Source organism: Lacerta agilis, chromosome Z (genome assembly GCF_009819535.1).
Source record: "Lacerta agilis isolate rLacAgi1 chromosome Z, rLacAgi1.pri, whole genome shotgun sequence".
NCBI lineage: Eukaryota > Metazoa > Chordata > Lepidosauria > Squamata > Lacertidae > Lacerta > Lacerta agilis.
The window spans coordinates 12156825-12184437 of NC_046331.1; the positions used below are offsets into that span (position 1 = coordinate 12156825).

General features: G+C 47.9%; 1 protein-coding gene and 1 non-coding gene across 14 annotated transcripts in view; both read left to right on the plus strand.

Moving 5' to 3' along the window:
• The window catches only part of PRRC2B (proline rich coiled-coil 2B), a 64809-nt gene that overhangs the window by 22695 nt on the left and 14501 nt on the right, over nucleotides 1-27613 (plus strand). For 10 of the 13 annotated variants that reach the window (XM_033138404.1, XM_033138403.1, XM_033138400.1 and 7 more), the window contains exons 7-25: nucleotides 1870-2111; nucleotides 2204-2325; nucleotides 3153-3286; nucleotides 4054-4144; nucleotides 5759-5951; nucleotides 7018-7330; nucleotides 7634-7824; nucleotides 8665-8866; nucleotides 9779-10004; nucleotides 11477-13657; nucleotides 15237-15424; nucleotides 16623-16768; nucleotides 17853-17994; nucleotides 19109-19191; nucleotides 19967-20158; nucleotides 20406-20600; nucleotides 21819-21905; nucleotides 22366-22470; nucleotides 23588-23780. In XM_033138404.1, coding sequence (XP_032994295.1) covers nucleotides 1870-2111; nucleotides 2204-2325; nucleotides 3153-3286; nucleotides 4054-4144; nucleotides 5759-5951; nucleotides 7018-7330; nucleotides 7634-7824; nucleotides 8665-8866; nucleotides 9779-10004; nucleotides 11477-13657; nucleotides 15237-15424; nucleotides 16623-16768; nucleotides 17853-17994; nucleotides 19109-19191; nucleotides 19967-20158; nucleotides 20406-20600; nucleotides 21819-21905; nucleotides 22366-22470; nucleotides 23588-23780 — 5226 coding nt within the window. The remainder of the gene's footprint in view (nucleotides 1-1869; nucleotides 2112-2203; nucleotides 2326-3152; nucleotides 3287-4053; nucleotides 4145-5758; nucleotides 5952-7017; nucleotides 7331-7633; nucleotides 7825-8664; nucleotides 8867-9778; nucleotides 10005-11476; nucleotides 13658-15236; nucleotides 15425-16622; nucleotides 16769-17852; nucleotides 17995-19108; nucleotides 19192-19966; nucleotides 20159-20405; nucleotides 20601-21818; nucleotides 21906-22365; nucleotides 22471-23587; nucleotides 23781-27613) is intronic. The other 3 variants (XM_033138392.1, XM_033138396.1, XM_033138399.1) reach the window with 1 other exon arrangement.
• On the plus strand, nucleotides 24198-24281 carry LOC117040533. Its single transcript, XR_004425861.1, has one exon. It is a non-coding gene; the product is annotated as a small nucleolar RNA SNORD62 (small nucleolar RNA).

Here is a 27613-nt window from a genome sequence, read left to right on the forward strand (position 1 = left end):
CACTTCCCAAGATGCTTTTGGGGAAGCCATGACTGTTTAAAGTGCTATGATGCTCCTTTAAATGTATAGCGTGGATAGGGCCTAAATTGCTCCTGAAGGTGGTACTTGGCACTTGCAAGATTGAATGGAATATTCACAGTAAATTGATTTAAATGCTGGAAATGCACATTTTTCTCCATACATGGTGGGAATGCCCGTTCATAACTAATCATTGAAGGCAGATAGTATAGGCTGTAACTCTAATGTAATAGGAACCACTCTTGAGACTCAGCCCAGTATTGATTCTGTTTTAATGTAATTGGGGATGAAATGGTTACAAACCTGAAATCATAAGAATACATCTTGTTGGTAGCTGCTAACCCAGTGTGGACCAAGAAACAGAAGTGCCAGCCAGCTCCAAAGAAGAAAGGAATTTGTTCATAAGATATATGGAATCGGACAGAAATGGATAAGTTAATCAAACTTGTTCAAAGAAGAGAAGGAAGGTTTCAGGTTGTTGATTTTGCAGAGAGGTGGAAATGTTTTGTTGAGTACTGGAACACAAGATATGGAAATGTAAGATGGAAAAGACAACACTAGGAACATGGACCTGGTGGGTGGCCTAGGGGACAACTGGCTTGTTTTGGTGTTTTCTCCCTGTCCTCGTCTCTTACAAGGGTACGGTGGACACTTGGCACCTCCACCTCCCCCTTCTCCACTTGGAGACAAGAGTGAAAGGTGGAACCTGTTGGCCATAGTGATGTTTGTGATTTACTGTATTGTGCACAGCTGTTATTGGCCAGCAGAGGAAATGGACAGCAAATACTCCAGGGAGTCTCTGAATTATAGGAAGTGTATGAATAGGGCTGGGGCTGGGGTGGGGAGGGTGGAGACCCAGGACTGTTGGGCTAATGCTGTGGATTATAGTACAGAAAAAATGCTTCTGGTAGGGCTCTGCCCCACCTTCCCTGCTGACCAGCTTCCCTTGATAGGAACCTTTGAAAAACTCAGCTGTGTGTCCAGATAGTGGTATATTTTGCTAGTTCTGAAGCAGAGTTTATTTGCCATTTTCACAATGTGGAACTCCCAAGAGTTGACATTTCCCATTAATATAGCAGCCAACATTCTGAATTCAACATATCTTATCTCCACCGTACTCCCTGCAAGATTCAAGGCTTTCATATACATTCATATAAGGCAGAGGTGGGGACCCTGCAGCCCTCCTGATACTGTTGGACTCCAGTTCCCATCAGCCCTCAATGGCCAGGGATGATGGGAATTATAGTCCAATAATATCTTGAGTTCCATTGGCTCCCCATCTCTGATATAAGGGTCCATGGCTGCTGTTTTCCATTATAAAGCAGCCTTTCCCAAACTGATTCCCTCCAGATGTTGTAGACTATATGTCCGCATCAACCCTGACTCTTGGCCATGTTGGCTGGGTCTTGGCAGTTGCAGTCTAAAATTTCTAGTGGGCACCAGGCTGGCAAACACTGCCTTAATGTTTCAAATGTTACCTGTGGATTGAGTTAAGAGCATGGGAGTTGATAAGTAGTAACAATGCAACCATTTCATTTTCAAAGCAAACAAACTGTTCTTTATATTTCCTAGTAGGAGCAGCAGCTGCAGCAGCCAGACAGAAATATTCCTCTTTAACATTCACATCCAATGCCCTTTTAAAATGTGTTAGGGAGGGAGGTTATCAGGTTCTCTTTGTTTTTATTTTGATTATGTATTTTGTGTTTTTATATTGTGATTTTATCCTGTGAACTGCCCTGAGACCTGTGGGTATATGGCAGTATACAAAATTTTTATTATTATTATTATTATTATTATTATTATTATTAATAATAACGTTCATCTTAGAACTGTGTTTTCCCCTCCACACAGATGTCACGAGTTGGAGGGAGGGCGGTGGCAGAAATATAACCCCTGCTGCATCTTTGACCGCCTCCCTGGCTGAGCTGGGCTGCAAGACCTCCAGCGCAGGAGACGGAGCCCCCTCCTCAGCAAACTCTAGTGACCTTAAGGAGCCCTCTCTCCGCTCAACTCAGCCGATCCGCAAGGGGGCTTCGCAGTTCACGGCCAATGCCTACCAACCCCCAACTTACCATGACATGCTACCAGCTTTCGTGAGTCTTCTCCTTCTTGATGTCTCTTTTGACACTTGTGTTTTGAACTTTTGAGTTTTGAACTCTTTGAACTCTTGTTCATTTCTTTCCAGATGTGCTCAAACCAGCCATCTGAGACTCCTGGGCCAGTGGACCGCGGGTCCTTCCCCCTCCCACAGTTTCGCCTGGAGCCCCGTGTCCCTTTCAGACAATATCAGACCAATGACCAAGATGGGTAAGGCTGTTGCTAGTTAGACAGATTCATGTCAGTTGCTACCAGCTATGATGGCTGTGTTCTGTTTCCAACACCAGTAGTGCTGGAGACCACAGGAAGGGAGAGTGCTCTTTTGCTTGAGTCCTGCTTGCCTGTTTCCCACAGGAATATGGCTGGCCACTGTGAGAAGAGGATGCTGGACTGGATGGGCCATGGCCCTGATCCAGCAAAGCTTTTCTTAAGTTCTTTAAAGGCAAGGAGCATTATCAGAACAACTGGCTCATCTGTCACAGCAGCTGAGCCTTTGCAGCGCTGGTCGTGACTGGTGAGAGTTATAGTCCAAGACAGCTGTGTTGGTCAAGACTGATGGGAGTATTAGTCCAAAAATGACTGGGCTAGCCAGGGCTAAGGGATGTAGTCCAAGATAGCCATACTGGCCAGGACTGATAGGTGTTGGAGTATTCCAGGTTGGCCAAGAAAAGAGACACTACATACTTCTTCTCTGGTTAAAAATGGGGGGGGGGGGAAGGTGATTGAATTACAGCCATGGCAATGGGAAGAGGGTTTAACCCTGCTGCTCACATCCCATTTGTGTATTTTGTTTTGTTTGTACATCACTCTGCGATCCCATGTGATTAAAGGGGTTATAATGATGATTGATGATGATGGCAATGATACCTTCCAAGCGGTGGGTGCTATTTACGTTTCGGAAATGCCATAGGCTGAAGCGTTCCTTGTTTGCTGCACAAGCCCTCGCCGCTTACTTCAGGCGGCTCACCCTGTACCTTTGTCAGCTGTGCACGCTTCCTTTGCAGTCACACAATGTCTTTCTGCCTTGCACTCCACAGAAAAGAAAACAGGCTTGGGGTCTTGCGCCCTGCCCGGCCGCAAGGGGAGCGGGTTCCCCGGCCCACTATCATCAACGCAGAGAACCTGAAGGGGCTGGATGAACTTGATAATGACGCAGACGATGGATGGGCAGGTAAAAGGCCTGCTTGTGTGAGTTTGGGCTCTGTGGCCAGGCTGTAGTGTTCAATTTCTGGGTCCCCTTCCCCCCCTTCCCTTGGTGGCTCACATGGGTCCCTTCTCCCTCTGCCCACTCGTGATTATAGTAAAACAAAAATAAAAAACCCAAAGCATTGTATTGGTGGAAGGTGGTGACATCTTTCTCTAGTGCCAAACCAGTAGGGTAGTTCACTATTTTTGTTTGTTTATTTAAAAGCATTTCTGAACAGCTTAATATTTTAACAGTCCCTAAGCAGTGCACGCTATATGCAGTGGGAGGGAATCCAGGGGCCATGCTGATATTTTTTGTTATTATTACCATTAACCGCCTTATAAATTGCCAGCTCAAGGCAATTTACGCATAAGGTAATTAAAGAAGTTAAAAATATAGAAATGAAAAATACATTTAAAACAAGACTAAAACCCTTAATCAGTGAACATTTGTAGTAAAGACCCTTTTATCCAGCTGGGAAAGAATGTTGGTACAAAAATGCCTTCCGCTCTTTCTGAGAAGTGGAGATGGCGGGCGCCTGTTGTATAGTAAGAGGAATGCTATTCCACAGAACATGGGCACTATACTAAAAGCCCTGCTCCTCTGAGTTACTGCAGAGCTGGTTTCTGAGATCTTTAGCCTTTTGTGTCCTGTTGGTTTTCAGTGACAGGTCCAGCCAGACGTAGGATGTGCATAATATAACTTCAGGGAAGTGAGCTAACCACCCTCTATCTCTTTTGTTGCTGTTGCAGGGATCCATGACGAAGTGGATTACTCTGAGAAACTGAAGTTCAGTGAAGATGAAGAGGAGGAGGAGACTCATAAGGACGGGAGGCCAAAATGGTAAGAGCAGTGGTGGGACAGGGAATCCGCAGCTTAGTGGGCCTCCTTCAAGCAACACAGAGAGAGGTTGCTGTGCCCATGAATGTGGATGAGAGAGGCAGTAGGTAGTGAGGCCTGCTTTGCACTTAGAGCAGGAGGAGGGAGTATTTTTCAGCCGGAGGGCCATGCTCTCATTTGTCTTATCTAGTCTGACATCCTTTTGTCACAGTTGCTAACTGGATTCCTGTGAGGAAACCTGCAAGCACGACCTGAGCACAAGAGCCCTCTCCCCTTTTGTGGTTTCCCAACTGATTTTCGAAAGCATTGGTGCCTCTGACCATGGAGACAGAGCAGAGGCACCACAGCTGTTGATTGCCTTCTTATCCATGAATTTGTCCAATCCTGTTTTAAAGCCATCCTAATTGGTGGCCACCACTGCCTCCTGCAGGAGCAAGTTCTATAGTTCAACTGTGTGATCTGTGAAGGTCTTTTATCTGTCCTGATTCATCCAACATTCAGCTTCATTGGATGCCTCCATTGTTACGAGGGAGAACAGTTTTTCTCCGCCCACTTTCTTCATGCCATGCAAAGTTTAATGAACTTCATTCATGTTATCTCTTCTTTGACTTTTCTCTAAACTCTAAAGTCCCAAATGCTGCAGCCTTTCCTTATGTGCAGTTCTCTGGGGGCTGCATGCCAGGGGTGCATGTGACCATATGAAAAAGTGGACAGAGCAATGGAGGTGACTCTCACCTTTCTTGGCGAGTTTGCCTTGCAGAGGCGTCTCTACACGTATACACTGCCCCCCCCCATCTTTCCAACCAGGCAAGCAAGCCACATTATCACAGTTGCAGGACATTCTATCCAGGCAGAAGTAGTCAAAGGCAGAGCAGCTGAGGGGTATGATTGGATGGGGAACAGGAGTGTGTGGCATTGGGAGAGTCCTAAGGGCTTGAGGTACCCCCACCCCGATGTAGAAGGCCTCCTCCACTCCTGTCCCCAACAACTGCAGTTGATAGGAACATAGGAAGCTGCCTTATACCTGTTCAGAGAAATGGTCAGTCCAGCTCCATATTATCTGCACTGACTGGCAGCAACTCCAGGGTTTGAGGCTGGAGCCTCTCTCAGCCTTATTTGGAGAAGCCAGGGATTGAACCTGGGGCCTCCTGCAGGCAAAGCAGATGTCCTGCTACTGAGCTACAGCCTTTCTTGGCTAAAAACAGGAAGGTCAGAGAAAGGGTCCATCTAGCTTCATATTGTCTATGCTCACTGGCAGCAGCTCTCCAGGGTTTTTAGACAAGGGACCCCCCCTAGCTCTGCCTAAAGAAGCTGGGAGTTGAACCTAGCACCTTCTGCAATCAAAGCAGATGCTCTGCCCCATTGTACTTTGCCTTTCTCTGCAGTGGCAGGTTTGAAGAAGATTTTCCACTTCTCTTTAGGTCCTGATGAGCCTCTGTATGGCTTGATGGGGTGTATATATGTGTAGATATGGATAGATAGATAGATAGATAGATAGATAGATAGATATAGTGTGTGTGTGTGTGAGAGAGAGAGAGAGAGCTTGAAGTCCAGAGAGAGAGAGAGCTTGAAGTCCAGTTGGTGCTGTTTTAACATCCAGTGTGCCTTAATTGGCAGGAACACCTGGGACCCCAGAAGGCAGCGGCAGCTCTCCATGAGCTCGGCAGACAGCACAGAGGCCAGGCACCCCCCAGAAGAAGCAAAGAACTGGGGCGACTTGGTTGGCCTGTCTCGGCCAATCCGTAAAGGACCAGATAACTTGCCTCCCTCAGGGAAAGTGAATGGCTGGGCTCCCCTTTCAGACTATCAGGTATGGTGGGCTTGCTCAGCAAGGTGGCTTGCTATTAACTGCTATGTTAGTGTGCCATTCATTCATTTTTGACTGAACATTTTTATTGACGCTATTGCAATGTTGTTTTTGTTCTTTTTAGTTTCCCCCTTGTTCTTTTTTTTTCGTTTTTACTACACAAATTCAATATAGAAAGTAGAAATGCAAAAATGATTAAAAATGAACAGGAAAAAAGAATATTCAGTATATATAAATCAGTTACACAACCTACTTATTTATCTATTGCTCATTTCACTGCACATTCAGCTGTGCACATGTATGAACATGCTATCACATACATACATGGGTTGCTATTACTTTATGCTCTGTGCCACAGTATTATGCTTGTATGTTATACTAGGGGCTGGGTCCCTGCTTGCTTTGCTCACCAACCCCCTTGCAACTCCCTCCACATTAACCCCCTAGAGCTTCCGTTCCTGCTCCCATGTAACTACTGAACCCACTTGTTCACCTTCCCAGCCCTATTTTTGAAGCCACTTCTTTCTTCTGGTTTGCAATCCTACTTCGCACCCCTGTTTTCACCTTCACCCCACGTCTGTGCCTCCTCCCAATCCCTTTTTTGCAACTCTCCCCGCACACAAACCAACTTCATTGTGACCTGCGTCTTCCTCCTCCCACACTTTGCAACTACTGAGCACCTTTTTCGTCTTCCGCCTCGTTATGAAGCCACCTGCCTTCTGTTCCACAGGCCCTTTTGTATTTCCGCATTCCTTCCCTCACTGCCGTGCTCCCCTACCTCACCCTGACTTAATGCAAATTCAGGCACTACAGATTTTCCAGTGAGGGTTGTGGGATGCAGCCTTTCATTTTTGTGTATATAGGAAGGTACAAAAATGTGGTGTATAGATACCTGAACAAATAAACATAAGAGAAGGGAGCACATTTCCCAGCTTTGCAGATTTCTCCTGCTTGGCGTGGAGATGTTGGTACATATTTTCCCTCTCCTTGGCGCGAGTGCCTTTGAACTGCGGTTCACCACTATAAGGACCTTCTTACTCTTCACCCCCCTCCCTGCCTCCTGTGCTAGAAACCTTCACTGGGGGGCCTCCGGCAGCAGTCTTCTGAGGACAAAGAGGAGAAGCTCCCCCTGAGGCAGAAGTTTGTCCACTCTGAGATGTCCGAGGCTGTCGAACGGGCCCGTAGGCGGCGGGAGGAGGAGGAGCGGCGAGCGCGGGAGGAGCGACTGGCCGCTTGCGCTGCCAAGCTGAAGGAGCTGGATCAGAAGTGCAAGCTGGCACAGAAAGCTGGAGATAGCCACAAGCACGTGGAGAACGAAGAGCCCAGGCCCGCCATCGTGGAGATGGTCAGCCCGCCAGAGAACAGCCATGCCACCCGGAGAGGTAGGGCTGCACTGGCTGGATTCATGGGAGGCCATAGGAGCTATCATACACTGAAGCAAACCATTGGTCCCTCTGGCTCAGTATTACCTACACTGGTTGGCAACAGCTCTCCAGAGTTTGAGAAAGAGAATGTTCCCCAGCCAGCCCTACCTAGAGATGCCGGGAATTGAACCAAGGGCCCTTTGCGTGCAAAACAGATACCCTGCTTTTGGGGGCGAGGGGAGGGCAACTGGGCCAACCGAGAGGTGCTTCACCTGGAGAATCTTTATTAAGAGGACTTTTCTCTCTCCTCCTCCTCCTCAGCAAACCCTGAGTTTCATGCCCAGGAAACTTCTTCCCCTCCTGCTTACCTGGAGGAGGAAACTCTGGCCACGTCGGCAGCACACCGGAGCAGCAGTGAGGAGGAGCTCCGAGAAGCCGTGTCCCCCGCACAGGAATTCAGCAAGTACCCAAAACTGCTTCCCCCACGATTCCAGCGGCAGCAGCAACAGCATGTAAGAACCTCCACTGCGCCAAACACGCCGTTCATCTTGGAGGGGTGTGTCTATGCACCACAGGGGAGAACTCTCTCTCATGTTATGTTGCCACAGCCGCACTGTATATTTTAAGCATTATGGTACTTCTTCACCAGTCATGGCCTCCCCCAAATAATCCCGTGGCTTGCTAAGGGGTGCTGACAGTTGTTAGGAGACCACCTCCCTGTTCCTGGGATAGAGGGCTTGACCACTCTGGAAATTGTATCCCACTGAGGGGAGTAGGGGTATCATAACAACTCTCACAACCCTTAAGAGTCATGGCTTCACCCAGAGAATCCCGGGAACTGTAGTTTAGTGGTGCTGAGAGTTGTTAGGGGCACCCCTGTTTTCCCCTCACAGAACTACCACTCCCAGAGTTCCCTAGGGAGAGGGACTGATTGTTAAACCACTCTGGGAATTGTAGCTCTGGAATAAATTCTAACAACAAACTACAGTTCTTTGAGGGAAGCCATGAAAGTTCAAAGTGCTTGGGAGTATGGGTGGATTGTTAAACTACTCTGGCACCTTTTGCATGCAAAGCCCTGACTATTGCCTAAAAATAGAGTAAGATTTCAGTCCTCATAGAGCCAGACCATTGGTCCATCCAGGTCAGTATTGTCAACACTGACTGGCAGTGCCTCTCCAGGATTTCAGGCAAGGAGACTTTCTGCCAACTGGAGATGCCAATGGGGGTTTAACCTGATTTAACCCAGAGGCATAGAAGTATGGGATTAGGGAGTCCAACATCATGGTTTCTATTCAGGGGCTATGCAGGCAACTGCACTCCATGCCCATTTACTTTTATCTCTCCCTCTTAAGGACCAGCTGTACAAAATGCAGAGCTGGCCGCAGTCCCAGGTCTATCCTCCCTCCTCCCACCCTCAGCGGACCTTCTATCCACCACATCCACAGATGCTGGGCTTTGACCCCCGTTGGATGATGATGCCTTCCTACATGGACCCTCGCATGGTCCAGGGTCACCCCCCGGTGGATTTCTACCCCTCAGCCCTTCATCCCTCAGGTAATGTTTTCTTAAAAGGAAGAAAACACCAGTGCTTACGGTAGTTAAATTGCATCAAATCACAGTTTGTGCTAACCAGGAGTTAGAATGCAACTATGGTTTAGCTTTCATACAGGCAAACCATGGTTTATAGCTGATTGCCTGCTTTCATTTTCCTCTTGCTCCCAGTACACTCCATTTTCTATAGCTCTTTGTAAACCATGGTGATGAGCTGATAATCCATGTGAGCAAAGGCTGGTCCACTGATGTCATTGTAAGGGTCAGGTGATTGACAGGTACCACCCACTTGTTAAACCCACTTGCAGGATATTGGGGGGGGGGGAGGGAGAGATAAGGTTTAAGCCTTCCAGCTGAATCCTGTTCCCCACTAAAGCCTTAGAGGTAAGGGTCGTTGAGAAATGTTTAATATTTGGGGGCATACTGCTTCTGACACTGGATGTAGCAGGTAGCCATTATGGCTAGTAGCTATCAATAGCCTTATCTTTCAGATATTTGTCTAATCTTCTTTTAAAGCCATGCAAACTAGTGGCTGTCACTGTTCTAATAGTTTTTGGTTTGGTTTCTTCGTTTGTTTGGTTTGGTTTCTTCGTTTGTTTTCCAAAATGCAGTTAATTATTCAAAGGTTGCTAGCCTTCATGCCTTCCCCAGGGAAAGAGGTAGAGGGCATCTCGGGACTGGCATTACATCGGGGTGAGATGAGCACAGGATGCTACCTTAGTCAGACTATTCATGCATGTAGCTCACTGACCAACAGGGGGGGTTTGTGCATGTGCATCTGTCTCTCCAAGCCCTACACACAGAAGCTGGGGGTTGATCCTGGGGCCTCCTGGGTGCCTCTACCTCAGAACCCAGTTTGGGCTCCCAAGCTTCCCATTGCCTCCTCTCCTTATCTCTCCTTCTGTCCCTAAACAGGGGCCATGAAGCCGGCGGTCCAGCAGGATTCCCTGACCAATAGCAGCTGCCTGTCGAAGGAGCAGAACAGCCAGCCCTCCATGCAGCAGGAGAGGAAAGCTGTGTCTGGGGAGACCGCTCCACCAGTGTGGGGTCAGGAGAGCTACACTCCCTCTCAGGGCAAAGGCTGCCCCATTTCCCGCCTGAAACAGACAGAGGGCATGGCCAGCGAAGGACTGCACGCCAGGTGAGGGGGAAACCTGCCCAGGTGCTCTCATCATGAGGACACTCAGGCCCCTGGGCTTGGTATTGTTTTAATTGATGCGGCAGCTGTTCTTCTGGGTTGCAGACGAGGATCTCTCCTAGCCCTGCTTGGAGATGCCATTGAACCTGGGACCTTTTGCACATAAAGTTCTGCCACTGAGTTACAGCCCTTCCCCTAAAACCTAGGATACTCCCTTATCCCGAGTCGGATCCATTGGTCCACCTAACTCAGTACTGCCTGCACTGATTAGCAGCTGCTCTCCGGGGATTCAGGCCAGCCATGCTGGGGACTGAACCTGGGATTGTTTGTAAATCATTGGCACGGTGGCAGTGCTCCTGTTGTGAAGCACCTTGCTTGGATCAGGCTGCAACCTACTGGATATACACCCCATGGTGATGATATTCCAGACTTTTCAAACTGCCTGAGGAAAGGGAAACATGTTTATCCAGCACTGAGAAATTAGGAGAAGGAGTCTGTAGGGACGTTTATATTTTTGAATTCTGAATGATCCTGATTTTCCCAACAATAAACATTTTTTAAATTAAAAAAATAAGCTGTTTCGCTAAATTGCCTCTGGATTCGAGTCCTCCACCGCCTGCCTATACCGCAGGCCTCCCTTGCGCTATGTGCTCTGCCAGTAACTGGGAACTCCACTTTTGAGAAGTGCCCAGTGCCTAGATGGCAAGAAGAAAAGCAATAATTACAGCATATTAATGATAGAATTGTAGAGTTGGAAGGGAGACTCCAAGGGTCATCTGGCCCAGCCCCCTGAAATCATAAGCATTCATTGCATTGAGTGAGAGTGGCAGGTGATGGTCTTGGGAGCTTTCCAATATCTGGACCAACTGCGGATGCACTTTGCTTTTGCTGAAACAGAACTCTAGCAAAAGCCAACCTAGTTTAGCATCCTGTTCTTACAGCGGCTAACCAGATGCTCTGCTTGGAAGCCCGGGGTGCAGCAGCAACTGGTACTCGGAGGCAGAACATAGCCCTCATGGCCATTGATTGCCTTCTTTTTTATGAGCTTGTCTGATCCTCTCTTAAAACCATCCAAGTTGGTGGCCACCACTGCATCTTGGATGCAGAGAGAGAGAGAGAGAGAGAGAGAGAGAGAGAGAGAAGAGGAATATGAATATTAGAAGGATAAGAACATAAGGAAAGCCCTGCTGCATCAGATGAAAGGCCCACCTAGTCCAACATCCTTCTCACAGCTGGCCAACCAGGTGCTCTCATGGGAAGCCCTCAAGCAGGACATGAACCCAGCCACACTCTCTCCACTAGTGAGTCCAAGAAAAATGGTGTATCCTCTCCAGCAGGGGAGGTGGTACATAGCCGTTGTGGCTAGTAGCCATTGATAGCCATATCCTCCATGAACCTGTCTTGTCTTTTAAAGCCATCGCAAGTTGTTGACCGATTTTTTAATTTTTTTGTGGGGGGACGTTTTCCTTTTTCAGGAACAACAGCTCCTACTCATCGCGTAGCCCCAGCATCAACCCTGCACGTGACCTGTTTGAGGAGTCCTCCAGGGAAGATTACTTAAACATCTTCGACAAGAAGCCCCAGGCCAATTTTGACAGCTACATCGGCTCCACCCAAAGGCTGAGCCAAGACAATCTCTTCCCACATCAAGAGTGTGCCCCTTCCGTTAGCACTGCGGACCCTCACCACACCAACCTGAGGAGCTCCTCCTTGGAAGCCAGCTTGGCCCACAGCGATAAGAAGCCAGAGTACAATGGCTGGGATACCAGCCATTATCAGAAATCCTCGGATGGGACGGCTTCTGCAAATGAAGAGGCCTGCCGAGATGAGCAATCCTTTGGTGCTGAGGCATGGAAGAAAGACGGGCCTGCCAGCAAGCAGGCAACTGCCAAGCCAGGGTGGGCTTCTGAGAGCCGAAATGCCAGCAGCCAGCAGCAACAGCAGCACCAGGAGCAGACAGGGAGGGCTCGAAGATCTGGCCCGATTAAGAAGCCGGTCCTGAAGGCTCTCAAAGTTGAAGAGAAGGAGAAAGAGCTGGAAAAGGTGAAAGCAGATGGTGAAGAGGCCGTCCCTCCCCCACCAAAGGAGAAGGCCCCGATTCACAAGGCTCAGGAGGAGGAGGAGGAGGAGGAGGATGACCATGATTCTGCTGCGTTGCTCCATTCTGCCCGCTTCCACTTGCTGGACGAGAAGTACCCCTCTCGGACAGTGGTCCAAGAAGCTGAGAAGCCATGTGAGGAGGAGGAGAAGGAGGAGGAGGGGGAAGAGCAGGAAGAGGAGGAAGAGGAAGAGGAGGAGGAGAAAAACGGGAAAGTCTGGGAGGCCAAGCCTCAGTCAAGGGAGTCCAGCGACTTGCCCCCCACCAAAAGAAACAACTGGATATTTATTGATGAGGAACAAGCCTTCGGTGGAAGGGGCCAGGGACGTGGTCGTGGCTTCCGGGAGTTCACCTTCCGAGGCCGTGGCAATGCTGTGGGCTGTGGCAGTGGCAACATCAGTAGCCGGGTTGCCTACAACAGCAACAGCACTGGCGTCTGCAGTGCTCAGCGAAGTAGCAGAGGGCGGCCCCTGAGGGAATTCAACCAGCCAGAAGAGTTCCCACGAGGGAAGCTTAGGCGCAGGATTGCCAGTGAGACCCACAGCGAAGGTTCAGAGTATGAGGAGCTGCCCAAGCGCCGCCGCCAGCGGGGCTCTGAAAACAGCAATGAGGGCTCCCTTGCAGAAAGGGAGGAGAGCGACCTCAAGAAGGGAGACTTCCGCGACTCCTGGCGGTCCAACAAGATCTATTCGGATGACCAAGGCACCCTGGATGCCAGAGCGAGGGCCCCACGAGCTTTCGGGCGCTCGCTACCCCCGAGACTTAGCAATTCCGGGTATGGGCGAAGAGGCTTTGCTTCCAAGGAACCTTCCCAGTGGCAGGGCCGGAATGGGGGGAACACGTGGCAGGAGTACAGCCACGGCACACCTCTGGACACCTTTGGGGCCAGGCGCCTGTCTGAGAGGGACTATGGCCAAGACTCATATAAGCACCCAGACTCCTTCACCCGGCAGGCCATTGAGGAGGATCCATTAGACAAGAGGCACTACTTCCAGGAGGATTACGGGGGTGATCCCGAGAATGCTGAGAACCGTCCTTTCCGCCGCCGCCGCCCACCTCGTCAGGACAAGCCTCCCCGGTTCAGGCGCTTGAGGCAGGAGCGTGAGTCCATGGGGCAGTGGAACCCGGAAGACAGCGGAACCAACCTCCTAGCTTGCCAGTGGCCAGGGAGAGCCAAGCTGACCATGATGGATCGGGGTGGTGCCACTACCAGGAGGTCTCCTGAGCTGCCCTACCAGAACTCCTCTGACCATGCCAATGAGGAGTGGGAGACGGCCTCTGAGAGCAGCGACTTCAGCGAGAGGCGGGAGAGGCGCGGTGGCAGTGCCATCTCGGAGGGCGAGGCCCAGCTGGACGGCAATCTCTCCAGCAGTGGCATGGGGGAGAAGAGGGAGCTGGCCAAGAGAAGCTTCTCCAGCCAGAGACCCTTAGTGGATCGGCAGAGCCGGAAAGCTGATTCGACTGGGTTTGGGGAGAAAGCTGTGAGAGCTGGTGGGAATGGAGCAGCCTCCTGCTACGAAAGCCAGCAGATGAATGGGGCACAGATAAAAACCAAAAGGTAAGCCTCACAGCTTTAATGTCCTCCCACCTCCCAAAGTAATGACTGTAGTTGTGCAATCAGATCTTCTGCTTAATAAACAAAGATTTTGCTTTATTCATTTTGTAAAATTGATATGGTGGGCCTTCCACTTATGTGAGGGTTCAGTTCTGGGAGTCCCTTGTGCAAAGCCAAAATCGTGCCCCCAGAACTGCCCCCTTCCCCACCCCCACAAGGCAGGACTGCATACCAGGGACTGGGAAAGTCACATGAGGGCTCTGGGAGCTCCTGTGACCTTAGACACCCTGGGAAGCGACATGCCAGGCTTTGGGAAGGAGGCACAAGGGCTCTGGGATGCTGCCAGAACCCTTGCACTGCCTTTCCAAAGTTTGAGAAGTGAGGAAAACACACTGGGTGGGGGAATAAATAAATGGAGAGCGGGAATGGTGGGTTTCCCCCCACCCATTCAATTATTATTCCCCCACCTGCACAAAACTGCCGTTGTTTAAGTTTACAGTGGACGCTCAGGTTGCGAACGTGATCTGTGCGGGAGGCGCGTTCGCAAACCGCAGCGTCGCATCTGCGTACGCGCGGGTTGTAGTTCGGTGCTTCTGTGCATGCGTGAAGTGCGATTTAGCGCTTCTGTGCATGCATGAGCTCTGAAAACCGGAACTGTACTGTACACCACCCAGTTGTAGAAAAACACACACTCAAAAGTGGTTTACGAAAAAGATAAAACTATAAAATTATCAATAAGAAAATTAATAATAGTTTGAGACTTTCAAAATGTTAAAATAAAGTAACAATGGGCTCAAAACAGATTAAAGCTCACATCAGCTTTCTAAACATCTGGATAGGAATGTCTAAATAAAAATGTTTTTAGCAGGTGCCCAAAAGAGTACAGTGAAAGCGCCTGCCTTCAATCTATAAGCAGGGAGTTCCAGTGTGTAGGTGCTGCCACAGTAGAATATTGATTTCTTACAAATGGAGAATGGGTATTACATGGTACCTATAACGGTGGCAGTAGTGGGCTTATGTAGCATAAGGTGACCTTGCAGGTAAGGATGTGCTGCACTGCACTTAAATTCAACTGCTTTGCTTGTCACATTGTGGGCAAACGCCATGGCTCAGTGATAAAGCACCTGCTTTGCATTTAGAAGATCCCAGGTTCAGTCTCCGGCATAATCTCCAGGTAGGACTGGGAATGCCCACTGTCTCAAACCAAAGAGTCACTGCCAGTCATCTTTTGCAGTCCAAGAGCGCTGTTGAATAATCTTCCGAGGGCCACATGCCAGTGACAGGTGGAGCCTGAGGCACAAACAGAGCAACCAAGAAAAAAGCTTTTACCTTTCTGTTTTCTGCACATACTTGTGCACACACTTCTCTTAACTATTCTCCATCCAGACAAGGACACAATCCAGCCAGGCAATAAAAAAAAAAATACTGAGGCTGTGAAGCAGGACCAGTGTGGCTTGGCAAGTTCCAAGAGCCAGAAAGAGAGGCCTGGAGGGTCACATTCAGCCCCCCAGGCAAGAGGTTTTCCCATCCTTGCATGAAATGATCTTCCCTGAAGCTGGTGCTCTTTCGCTTTCTTCTCTAGATCTCCTGAAGACAGTGGGGGGCTTGACCCCAGCAGTCCTGAGAGCAGCCATTCTGTTTACGGCTCCCATGCTAACCTGAACAGCACCGAAGGGCTGGGAAAGAATCCAGAGAGGGAGCCCAAGTCTGGAACCCAGCAGATGGGAGAGAAGGGAGAGGCCATTTCTCAGTTTGAGCTGAGCTACGGAAGTAAGTCCTGTTCACTTAATCCAATAGAGGATGAGCTTCTGATACGCAGTTTGGGGAATTGTCTGTCCGCTTTCTGTGCATTTGGAAACATCTTCAGGTGATTGTTCCCAACCACCTGAAGGTGTCTATGGAGAGAAGATGCAGTGGTTTCTGATTTGTCAAAGATTCAGAGAAGTGCATAATCTGATAGACAGCTCTGTTCCAGTCTGTCGTTGTTCCAATCTGGATATAAATCCAGGACCAGTGGATTAGATCAGTTCACTTCAAGATGTGGACCAAATGAATTCCCTCTCCATGCCTAGAAACGGTTGGGTGAGTCATGGCACAGGGCCTTTTCTGTAGTGGTGCCCTTCCTCAGGAAGTTTGTTTGGCTTGCTGTCATGTAGCCCTTAAGTGAATGGTCAATATGTTGTTTTGCAAGGGTTTGGGATTGTTTTAATCCCAATTGGTTTGCTGCTGCTCTGATTTCCCCCAAAATGTGTGGTATTGTGGTTTTTGTGGCAAACGTATTTTCATTTTATATTGTAAGCCATTTTGGCTCCTGCAGCTTAAAGGCAGGATGTGAAGCTTCTTCTAAAGAGACATCCTGGAATGGCTGTCCAGACCAGGATGAGTGGTGGGAGTAGTTCAAAGAATTGGCATCCAATGATCCTGGGATGGGACTGAGTGGGCTGGACTGGGCCACACCTGGACCTGGAGAGGTCTCATCTCAGAGTTGTCTGGGGAGGATGCCATGGGCATCAAGGAAGGATATCAGAATGAGGACCCACCCAGATGCTTCCTGGTGCTTCTATCTTGTCCCCTCTGTCATGGCGGCCTTCCTGTTGCTCTTGCCAGCAAGTCTCTGGCTGCAGAGGAGGCGTCTGAAGATGCTTTGGGCTTCAAGCCAGTGCTGCCTCCTGTCCGGACATGAGCACCAGCAAAAACAGCTCGGACCCAGCCCTTTTGCGGGAGTGTCTGTCTGCTTGCTCAGTCTAAAGATACTTCTTGCTTGCCACGTTAGAGCAGGAGCCCTTTGGGGGGTGGGTGTTGATTGTTAGAACAACAGCAGAGCTTGGTCCGCCATGCTTTACACCTTCTGTGCTTTGAACCTTAAAGGTTTTGGATGAAACCGCAGCCCCAATGTCAAGTTCTTAGTCTAGTGAGAACCAGGGAAAAGTTGGAAATAAGCTGAAGTTGTCTTTAAACTGACTCTCAGATGGTATCATGGATGGACGGCTTTCGGGCCCCGCTGACGAGACGGAAGTTGGACCGATTGGGAGCGAAGGCTTCATTGAGGTCCTGACAAAGAAGCAGCGGAGGTTGCTGGAGGAGGAGCGACGGAAAAAAGAGCAAGCAGCCCAGGTGAGCACCTGGGGGCAGGAGTGCCCCCTGAATCTAGTTATCCATTTTTAACCCCCCACGCCACATATAAAGGCAGCTGTCTTAACAAACCAGGGTTTGGGTTTCATATCTTGGCATTATACATTCTAAACCAGGGGTGTGTGGGAACAACTTTTGCCTTCCAGGCGTTTTGCAGAACTACAAGGGTGATGGGAAGTGCAGCTCAGCAACATATGGAGGGTCAAAAGTTCCCTTCATCTGTTGTAAACCAAACTCTTTTTGGGGGCCAGTAGGCACATTTGGAATTGTGGGAGAGTGCCACGGGCACCAGGAACAAAGCAGCTGGAACAAAGTGTCTAATCCTGCCATACAATGAAATGAGGGTGTATTAAAGAGAGGAGGGGGTTTCCCATTGCACTGGTGCATACAGGAACTGAGGAGGAAGAGCAAACATCTCTGGTTGTACACTGTGTACATTTGAGGGAGTAGTTACTGAGACCTTTCTCAGGTGCCATAGGAGGTACTTATAGGTAGGCACTCTGGGTCCTTTGGGCGCTTCATTGGCAACACTTTTTCTAAACCATCAGAAATGACAGGCAAGGACAACTTTGCCGCCACCACCAATCTTGGAGCAAAAGCTGGACAAAGCTGATCCTGTTCTTTCCCAGGCAAATCCCCATCCCAACCTGGAGACTTCATAGCAGAAAAGGGGCAACCATGTGTGGCCCTCTGGTGTGTTCCATGCAGCCCTTCCAAGGTCCTGCTGCCACTTTTACAGTGGGTGTTGTTGCCAAATCTGTGTCAGGCTCCTATCTTGCCTGAAGATTGTGCTGTAGATTTGACTTCTCCGATGCCCCTGCTTGTCGGTGTTATAACAGATCTAGCCCAGCACTGTTTCTTGCTTCCTGCCCCATGATGCTGCTGTGGCAGATTAGGGTCTCTGCACAACTGCCTCTCTTCAGCACCCCCTTGAGTTGGAAGAAAGAGGTTCACACTTTGGCCAGACAAAAACCAATGTTTCCTTGAGATTCTGTCACTGGGTCAAACCCTTCCAGTGTTCCCCAGGAGTCCTGACGCCCTTGGGTTTCCCTCGTTTCTCCCACAGGCTCCAGCCAAGGGCCGCGTCCTTCAGTCTCGTATCCCACCTCGCTTTGCCAAGAAACAGAGCAGCATGTGCCTTGAGCAAGGAGATGTTTCAGTTTCTGGAAACAGCCTGGGCACGGAGATCTGGGAGACCAACAGTCCAGGTGAGTCAGGTGTGTCTGGGCCAGGGTGGGGTGGGGGCCACATTCTCTTCCTGGACATGCCAGTAGTTGGCATGGTCAGATGCAAAGGTGTGGGTGGAGCAGTGAATGCAAATTTTGCTTTAGTACAGTAGGCCAGTTTGTACACATGCGCTCTCTCTCTCTCTCTCTCTCTCACACACACACACACACACACACACACCTCCCTCTGTCCTCCATCCTGGCAAGCAAGAGGCATTGCCAGAGTTCAAGGACACGTTCCAGGCAGGGAGAAACACACAAAGAGGATATGAAGTAGGACTGCTCAGGCATGTGGCCTGGGAAGAGTCCCAAGGGCCAGATAGAGAAGGCTGCATTTGGCCCCAGACCTGAGATTCACCATCCTGGTCTGGAGTCAATTGTGAGTTACTCCATTTCCAGAAAACCCAGAGGGTAGTGTTGGAAACTGTAGACAACACTACCCTCTCTAGGTTTGCTGGAAATGCGTCAGACCCCAGGCAGTCTCAGAAATGGAGCAGAGTAGGGAGAGAGAAACAGGGATGGTAGAAAAAGATGGAAAGCGGTGGTCCTGCTCACTTTTGGCTGTGAGCCTGCCAAACACTAGTATACCCAGTGCCTGGCAGATTACTGCTAAGGGAATGCAGTCACCCCTTCATCTATTAACTAAATTCAAAATAAAATTCCTCAAAACATAAGATGGAGGTAGGGCCATAGCTCAGTGGTAGAGCATCTGCTTTGCATGCAGAAGGTCCCAGGTTCGGTCCCCCATGGCATCTCCAGGTAGGGATGAAAGAAAACCCTGCTTGAAATCCTAGAGAGACGCTCCTAGTCAGTGTAGGCAGCACTGAACCAGATGGACCAACAGTCTGAATCGATATAAGCCAGCTTCTTATGTTCCCATGCACAAAAGGTATCAGGTAAAACCAAATCCAAACTGCTGAAGCCCATCCATTCCATACGCTTAAAAGCCAAAGGATAGTATTTCCCCTTACTGTTTGAGTTTTATTCTGCTTCCCCAACATGCATGTTTGAGAAAAGGTGATATATGTAACATGAGAAGTAGCCCGGGAGGCGTCTCTGAAGCATCTTAACCCCCATTTATCTGCTCTTGCTACAGCACTCTCGGTTCAGTCACCTAGCACAGATTCCTGGAGCAAACCCGTCAATGCCTTTACCAGTAACGAATCCAGCTCCACCGAGGTAAGTGGCACCCAAGCCTCTCCTCTGTAAAGAGCGGAAGGGAGGGTGGGTATCCAGTCCTGCCATCCAATGAAATGAAATGTAGGTGTGTAAAGATAATAATAATAATAATAATAATAATAATAATAATAATAATAATAATAATTTATTATTTATACCCCGCCCATCTGGCCGGGTCTCCCCAGCCACTCTGGGCGGCCTCCAACAAATATCAAAATACAATACAGAGTCACAAATTAAAAACTTCCCTAAACAGGGCTGCCTTTAGGTGTTTTCTGAATGTCAGGTAGTTGTTTATTCCCTTGACTTCTGACGGGAGGGCGTTCCACAGGGCGGGCGCCACTACCGAGAAGGCCCTCTGCCTGGTTCCCTGTAGTTTTGCTTCTCGCAGTGAGGGAACCGCCAGAAGGCCCTCGGCGCTGGATCTCAGTGTCCGGGCTGAATGATGGGGGTGGAGACGCTCCTTCAGGTATACAGGACCGAGGCCGTTTAGGGCTTTAAAGGTCAACACCAACACTTTGAATTGTGCTCGGAAACGTACTGGGAGCCAATGCAGATCTCTCAGGACCGGTGTTATGTGGTCCCGGCGGGAATGTCTAGTGTAATAGAGGCTGAGCTGGTGCGGACAGGAATTGAGCATGAAGAGCAACCGCTGTTGTACACTGTGGATATGGTGATGACTTTGACAAAGAAACGTCAATTTTGGCGGCCACCTCATGTTTCTTATGACTTGTATTGCTGGGAGGGGTTTTAACACTTTCCACGCTTTGTGCAGCAGGGATTTAAAGGCAGCCAGGGGGATAGTGGCATTGACCTGAGCGCCGAGTCGCGGGAATCCTCTGCCACTTCTTCCCAGCGCAGCTCTCCATATGGCACTCTCAAGCCTGAAGAGATGAGTGGAGGTGGCCTGGTGGACCCCAAAACTGACTGCCAGAAAGAGCAAGCGCCAAAGCAGTCAGATAAAAAGGTAACCTAGCTTAACTGCCACTGGCACCAGATGTGTTGTCCAGCATCTGGATCCAGCTGCTGGAAGCCAAGGGTGGTCAGGTTTTGTCAGGCGCATTCTGGAAGTCTTCTAGCTCAGTGTTGTCAACACTGGCTGGCAGCGGCTCTCCTGGGTTTAAGGCTGGGGACTCTGAGCCTGACCTGGAGATGCTGGGAGCTGAACTTCCTCCCTCCCTTTAAATCTGAGCCTCTCTTGTTTCCCTGCTAAGGATTCAGAGCAAAGCCTGGGTCAGAGCAAGGACCACAAGCCCGGCCCAATTGGCAATGAGCGTTCCCTGAAAAACCGGAAAGGCTCTGAAGGAGCGGAACGCCTTGAAGGCAGCGTCCCCCCGGTCAATGGAGTGGAGATCCACGTGGAATCGGTCCTTCCTGTGCCTCCCATTGAATTCGGAGTAAACCCTAAAGTAAGGATTGCTTTTGCTGCTTCTATTTCTGCCTGTTACGGTTTTGTGGGCTTAGGCCCCAAATATCTGAAGGACTGCCTTCATCCCTACCAACCTTCTTGGGTGTTAGCATCTGTTTGGGCAGGTGTGTGTGTGCTCTCTTAGACCACAGTCATGACATGCATTTAAAGCAGTATGATGCCACTTTAAACAGTCATGGCTTCCCCCAGAGGTGTAGCTTGTTCGGGGTGATGAGAATTGTTAGGATGCCATTATTCCTACCACAGAGCTGCCATTCCCAGGGTGGTTTAACAGTCAAATCCTCTTCCCAGGGAACTCTGTGAGTAGGGGTAGTCTGTGCATGAGATGAGGTGAAACCATTTGCCTCAAGCAGTGGATCCAACCCCCATTGTTGCGCCACTGCCAGCTCCTCTGGGGCTTCCTGTGCCACTAACACAACAACGATACCCTAACCACTGCCCCCTCTATATCCTCACCGCTGCTGCTGCATTGTGGCAGCAGTGTGGGTGTCGCCAGAGGTAAATACACAATTCTGGCTAGTGGTGGTAGTAGCAGTGGGGGGTGAGGCAGAGTGGGGAACCAGACCTGCAGGGGGAGGCATTAGGGCATTTTGCCTACAGTGGCAACAGGTCTCAGGCAGACTGTATCTGTAAGGTGAATAAGGCATCTCCTAACAACACTCAACAGACTACACTTCCCAGGATTCTCTAGGGGAAGCCATGACAGCTAAAGTGGTATCCCAGTGCTTTAAATGTATATTGCAGGTGGGGCCTAAGTTTCAATACGGGCCCAAATCTCTTTCTCACTCCCCCACCCCTTTCCCAATGATAGGAGCTAATTTCCCTACTTCTTTCAACCCTTCATTTCTATGGGGAAAAGTTAAAGGAGGCACTGGAGGCTCTGCTAGGTTAGGGGGCTAACCTTGTCTCCTGTTAATCCTGACCATTAAAATATCAAGCCAGCTGCCCCCTGTGTCGTTCCTTCCCTGTCTTTCACATAGCCTCACTTTGTTTTGGGGGGGGGGGGGTTGCATCTAGATTGGGCTGGGGAACTGCAGCATTCCAGATGTCGCTGGACTACATTTCCAATTATCCCCTGATCCTTGGCCATGCTGGCTGGGAACATGATTGGAGTTGGGAGTCCAGCAACCATAAAAGGACTGTAAGTTCTGCACTAAAATGTTGAGTACGGGGTTATGTAGAAACTGCCTCTTTGCAGGATTCAGACTTCAGCCTGCCCCCTGGACCGGCCTCCAGTACCGCAGCTAACTCGGTCACAAAGCTTCAGGACGCCCTGGCCAGCAACGTAAGTAGACCTGCCTTTTGCATTCCTTCCTATTGGCCTCCAGTCTGCCTATCGACCTGCCCAGCTGGGAAGATCATCTGCTGGTGCCCTTCTTCAGATCCTCCTCCTGCTGCCATTGGAGGTGGATGATGACAAAGGAGGGATCTTTTTGAACTACAGTACCCTCCTTTTGGAACTTCATCCCCAAAGAGGCCCTCCTGACATCTATTTCGCAACTTTTTGGCACTAAATAGACCTCTTACTTATTCTCTCCAGTACTTTAGTGATTGTAGAGCTCGTCTTATTTTTTTTAATTAGTGTCTCATGGGATTTTTGTTGTTGTTTCTTTATGCTGATTGTATTTTATATCTCTAATGAAGCTTTTGTCAGCCCTGACTTCTTTTTTTAAATAAGAAGAGTGGTATGCAGTTTCCCCAGAATAAAAACAAAACCTGTTGTCTCTGTGTTTGTGTCTCTGCAGGCTGGGCTCACACAAACCCTCCCTGTGCTCCGAAGAGACCACCACCTTCCGCGGTGCATCGGCCTGAATCCCATGTCTTACCCCACGACTGACCTCACTCTTAAAGTAAACATTGGGTTTAACGGGAGTGGGGCAGATAAGGGTACTTGCCGCAGGGACAGCTTAGAAAGAAACAACAGCCATTCACATCCAGCAAGGGTGGAGGATTTTTTTCTAAGCCCACAGACCTCGAGAGCACGTTGTTAAACTATGGAATTCACATCCCATGAGATATCTAGTGATGGTTCCCCACTTTAGATAGGTTTAAAACGGGTGGGGGAGAGAGGTTTATGGAGGAGAATTAGGCTGTCAGTAGTCAAGGTGGCAGTGTATTAGAGGTGAGGTCAGCTTCTGAATACCATTTGCAGGGGAAAGACCAGTGGGGCAAGTGCTGTTGCGCTTGTGAGCTCCTCCGAGGCATCTGATTCGTCATTGTGGGATCTGGATGCTAGACATAATGGGTCTTGGCTCTGATCCATCAGGGCTCTTACCTACTTTTCCTTTGATCTATAAGGAAAGGTGTGTGTATTTTAATGTAAGTTGGAATTCAAGAAAGGGGGGAGGTGGTATGGGCTTCAGCACAGGAAGCTGCCTTATGTTGAGTTAGACCATTGGTCCGTCTACCTCAGCATTGTCTACACCAGAGATGGCCAAACTTGGCCCTCCAGCTGTTTTGGGACTACAATTCTCATCATCCCTGACCACTGGTCCTGTTAGCTAGGGATGATGGGAATGATAGTCCAAAAACACCTGAAGGGCCAAGTTTGACAATCACTGGTCTACACTGACTGGCAGCAGCTATTGGGTCTTAAGCATGGTCTTCCTAAGCCATACCCTGGATCAATCATAGTAATAGCCAGTGTTAATCTTGCTCCTGAGTAGACCTGTTGGAACTGAGAGAAGTTACTATCTTAGGCCCATTCATTTCAGTGGATCTATTCTGAGTAGAACTTAGTCAGAAACAACTCAGGATTTTCTGAATGCAGAGCACCTGCTGTTTCACGAAGCTTTCACATGAACAAGACCCCCCATTCTTTTCCTAGTTGCAAACTCTGGCTATGGCTCTCTGGGGAACATGTTTTTTCCTTGTTTTAGAAGGGCTGTGGGGTTCAGTGGCTATGCACCCGCTTTGCACCTGAAATGTCTTGGGTTGTTTTCAGTCTTGTCCTCTCTGCCCTTGCAGATGGAATCAGCCCGCAAAGCTTGGGAAAACTCCCCCAGTCTCCCGGAACAGAGCTCTCCTGGGGGTGCTGGCTCCGGCATCCAACCTCCTGCCAGTGTTGGGGCTTCCAACGGCGTGAGCTACAGCTCCTTTGGTGGCGTTTCTGTACCGCCAATGCCTGTGGCATCTGTGGCACCATCTGCTTCGATCCCAGGTACACCGTTTGCTTTCCTTCCTTTCTGTTTGCCTGCTGGTCCCCTGCTTTTCCTTCCCTTCTAGAGGTGAAATAAAACTGGCTGTTGTTGACAGTTGTACCAGGTGTGCTTACTAGTGACCATAGCTTCTCACACAGTGGTGCCCACATATCCACAGAGGGACCCCTCCTCTTGGTCATGAAATGGTGAGGGTGGTTAACTTTTCAAAGAAGAAAAGTACATAGAGCTGGGGAAAGAGTGACGCTGTTTACAACTTCATATTTCAGCTCCATGTGCTTCTCAAGGCTCAGATTAATTCTGTTGGATATGACTTGTATCCATTTATATAGCAAAGTGTGGTGTGGAGAGCTAGCATTGTGTGTGCTTTCCCACATAAAGCAAGCCATTCTGGGAGAACCCTCCTTGCGTGCCCTCAGTCTCTGTGATGTTTTGCAATGGATCCTACTGAATCCTATGCTGTTTGAGCAAAGGGCATTTGAAGAGATCCTGTGGCTGAGAGACTCAAATCTTGCCTGTCACTGGACCAGCATGTTTCTGCTACTGTGCTAGGGACTATGTTAGGCAGAATTAATCTTCTCTTGGGGCAGAATTTCATTTTCTTGGATGAAAGATTTTAATTCTAATAAGATTTTCCCATAATACAGTAAAATTACAGCTACGAAAAATTAAAAAGAAGAAAACCAGGAGAAAAGAAAGGAACAATAGAAATAAAGAGACGAAAGAGAAAAAGAGAGATAAAATAAGAAAGGAAAAGAAAAGAAACATTAGCCAAAAATAAATAAATACTGAAGAACTTCTGATTTTCCACTTACCATTTACATAATAGAATAAAATCTGACTGTTTAAAACTTTCAGTCCATGCCAACACCCATCTTCTCCACTTTGCGCTAAATAGTATTTCTTTTAAGTTAAGGTCTCTCAGAATCATTCGTTTTCCTTTTCCCATAAAAAGTCCAAGATATTTCCTAATTATTGTTTTTAATAAATGCTAATGATATTTTTTCTTTTAATTTTACCTCTATTAATTCCCACCACAATTACTTCATATTGAATAACAATAAATTTGTTCATCCATTTCCATATTAAAGACTCCACTGTGATCACACATTGGGCCAATATTCCACTTTTGTTCCTCATTATATTTCCTCTTGTTCATGTCCAGATCCATATGTTCAGTTGCATTTCCTGTTGTATCCCATTTTTTTTTTTGTATTTATGATGGTATCCTGATCTTCTCCTCAAGGCCTTCTACTTAATTTGTTTTGAATCTTTTTCCAGCTGGAGCTGGTCTGAGACCGTTTTAATAAATTAAAAATTTTTTTTTTCCAGAGGTAGTAGCATAGCTGTAATCACAACATTCTCTGAATTTGCTCCAAATTGTATGCAGAGTACTTTCTCTCTGCTAGAACTCAAAAAATACCAGGACTGAAGTCCCAAAGCGTTTTCCCCTCTCCACTCCATCAACACCATATCCAAATCATTTGTGACTTTTATCTTTTACTTCTCCCTGAAATCCTTGTATGGAGGTCATTTCCTTTTCCACATGATCATCCATTTGATTATTTCTTGATCCAGTTTTGCCAACTTTTCATCAGTTTGTTCTGTGGCCTCTGCATATTTCTCATATCCATTTTCTACCTCATATTCCCCTAGCTTCTTTTTTCCTTCATCATCTGGCTCATTTCCTTCATCAAATATCGAGCTGATCATTGTTAATTGTTCAGCCATCAATGGCTGAACAATACCAACAATCACTGGTTGAGCCCTATTGAATGCTTTTAATGTTTCTGGTTATTAATGGCCATTGAATCCACCTAAATATTGTTGTTGTTGTTCAGTCGTTCAGTCGTGTCCGACTCTTCGTGACCCCATGGACCAGAGCACGCCAGGCACGCCTATCCTTCACTGCTTCTCGTCCACCTAAATATATCCTGCAAAACTACAATCTTGGGCTTCTCTGACTGTTATCTCAAAACAAAATATTTTTCTCACAGCTGATGATAATTACTCTACTTTCATTTTCTTGAGTTCTTTAGTGAGTGGCAGGGAACAAAAAAAAAAAAAAAGAAAGAAAAGAAAAGAAAAGAAAAGAAAAGAAAAAAGGGGAAAAAGATACCAGAATTTCTACAGTCTCGTTTTAATCTTTCTTGTCCACTGCAGATCAAGCTTTCTACTTCACTTTAGACACTTAAACAGTTAACTTCCTTTCAGTTTTTCCAGAAACAGAAGGTGGTATTCAAAGATTTTCAGATTGTAGGTTTTCCCCAGCAGATGGAGGAGGGATTTCTCATTACAGTTTCCTTGGCCCAAACATGTTTTAAAGGGTTTTAAAAAGAGGGTGCAATTCTGTTACCTGTTTTCAATTGAATGTGTGGAGTTTGGGGATGATGGTGCTCCCATCTGAGCTGTGAGGCATAGAAAAACTGCTTTGATCCAGATGTCTTGAGGTTAACTTTCTTTGATCACTGTATCTCCAGAGTGATTAAAAGAGCCAGACTATCTGTCTGGCTATTATCTATCACCAAGTAATTATCTTCTGTCACCCAGAGCTAGCAGAACGATCTCTGAATCACCATGCCTCTCGCCCAGAAGCCAGGATTTTACCATAATTTTATTAATACTTCAGTGCACACCTATCTATAGACATACTGTACCTGAGCCATATCCGCCTAAGGAAGAGAGTGTCACCTAACTCAGTGTCTTTCACTATCAGCCACACCCACTCTCCCCCAGAATTATTCTTTAAGAATTTGCTGTGATTCAGTTGCCCTGAATCAGTAGTTATTTACTAGGGATGCTTATTCAGAGCTTGAAATGACTGTTTACTTGCATTCACACGCTGCATGAGCTTCATTTGCATTTAAAAAAAAACACAAAAATACCTGAGTTAATGAAATGGGGAGTTGGGTTCTCGGTGTCAGTATATATATATATATGGTATGCAGTGTTGAGTTGATTGATCAGTCTGAACTATACTTTTTTCCAAATATTTTTATTGAGTTTTATTTTTTTTTAAAGAGATTAGTTGTCACAGTTGTCAATAAAGAAATAAAGAATGCAGATATGTGATTTATCAAGTTGAAAATAAAACATATGTGTGGTCTATAATTACTAAGAGTTCCGTGTTCAGATAGATAGAGAGATAGAGATATAAAAAGTAACCTTGACCTCAATCCAGACACTCAGTGACTTGCAAAACCTGTTCCGATGTTGTCATTTGAGGCCCAGGTGGCCTTGGTAGCATGAGGCACTGGTTTACTAGCTTGAGCTGGTTTGCTACCTGCAGCCTTTCCTAGACAGGGATGACCTGGTCACAGTGATCTGTGCTCCAGTAACCTTCTGGTTGGATTACTGTAATGTAATCTATGTGCGTCTGCTGTTGAAGACAAGATGGAAGGTTCAAGGAGTGCAGGATTTGACTGCCGGACTCTTAACTGATTCAACCACATGAATTCATGTCACATCACTTTTGAAAAAAAACAGCACTGGCTGCCTATTCGCTTTTGATCCCAGTGCATGATGCTGGCATTTACCTATTAACATTGTATGTGTCTTGGAACCCAAATACCTGAAATAGCATCCCTTCCCGAATAAGCCTGCCCTGTCTTAAGATGGTCAGTTGAGTGGCCTTAAGGTGTCCTAATGTTGTCTCTTTCTGAGTACCTTCCCTCAGGGAAGGGTGTTATGTCACTGCAAAGGAAACAGCCATTTTTGTGGTGGCGCCCTCAAGTTTAGCGTATCCTCTCCAGTGAGGTACTACGACTGGTACCACGTTGCCACCAGTTCATTCCCAGGTCACAATATTTATTTTAAATTATTATTTCCCTAGGCA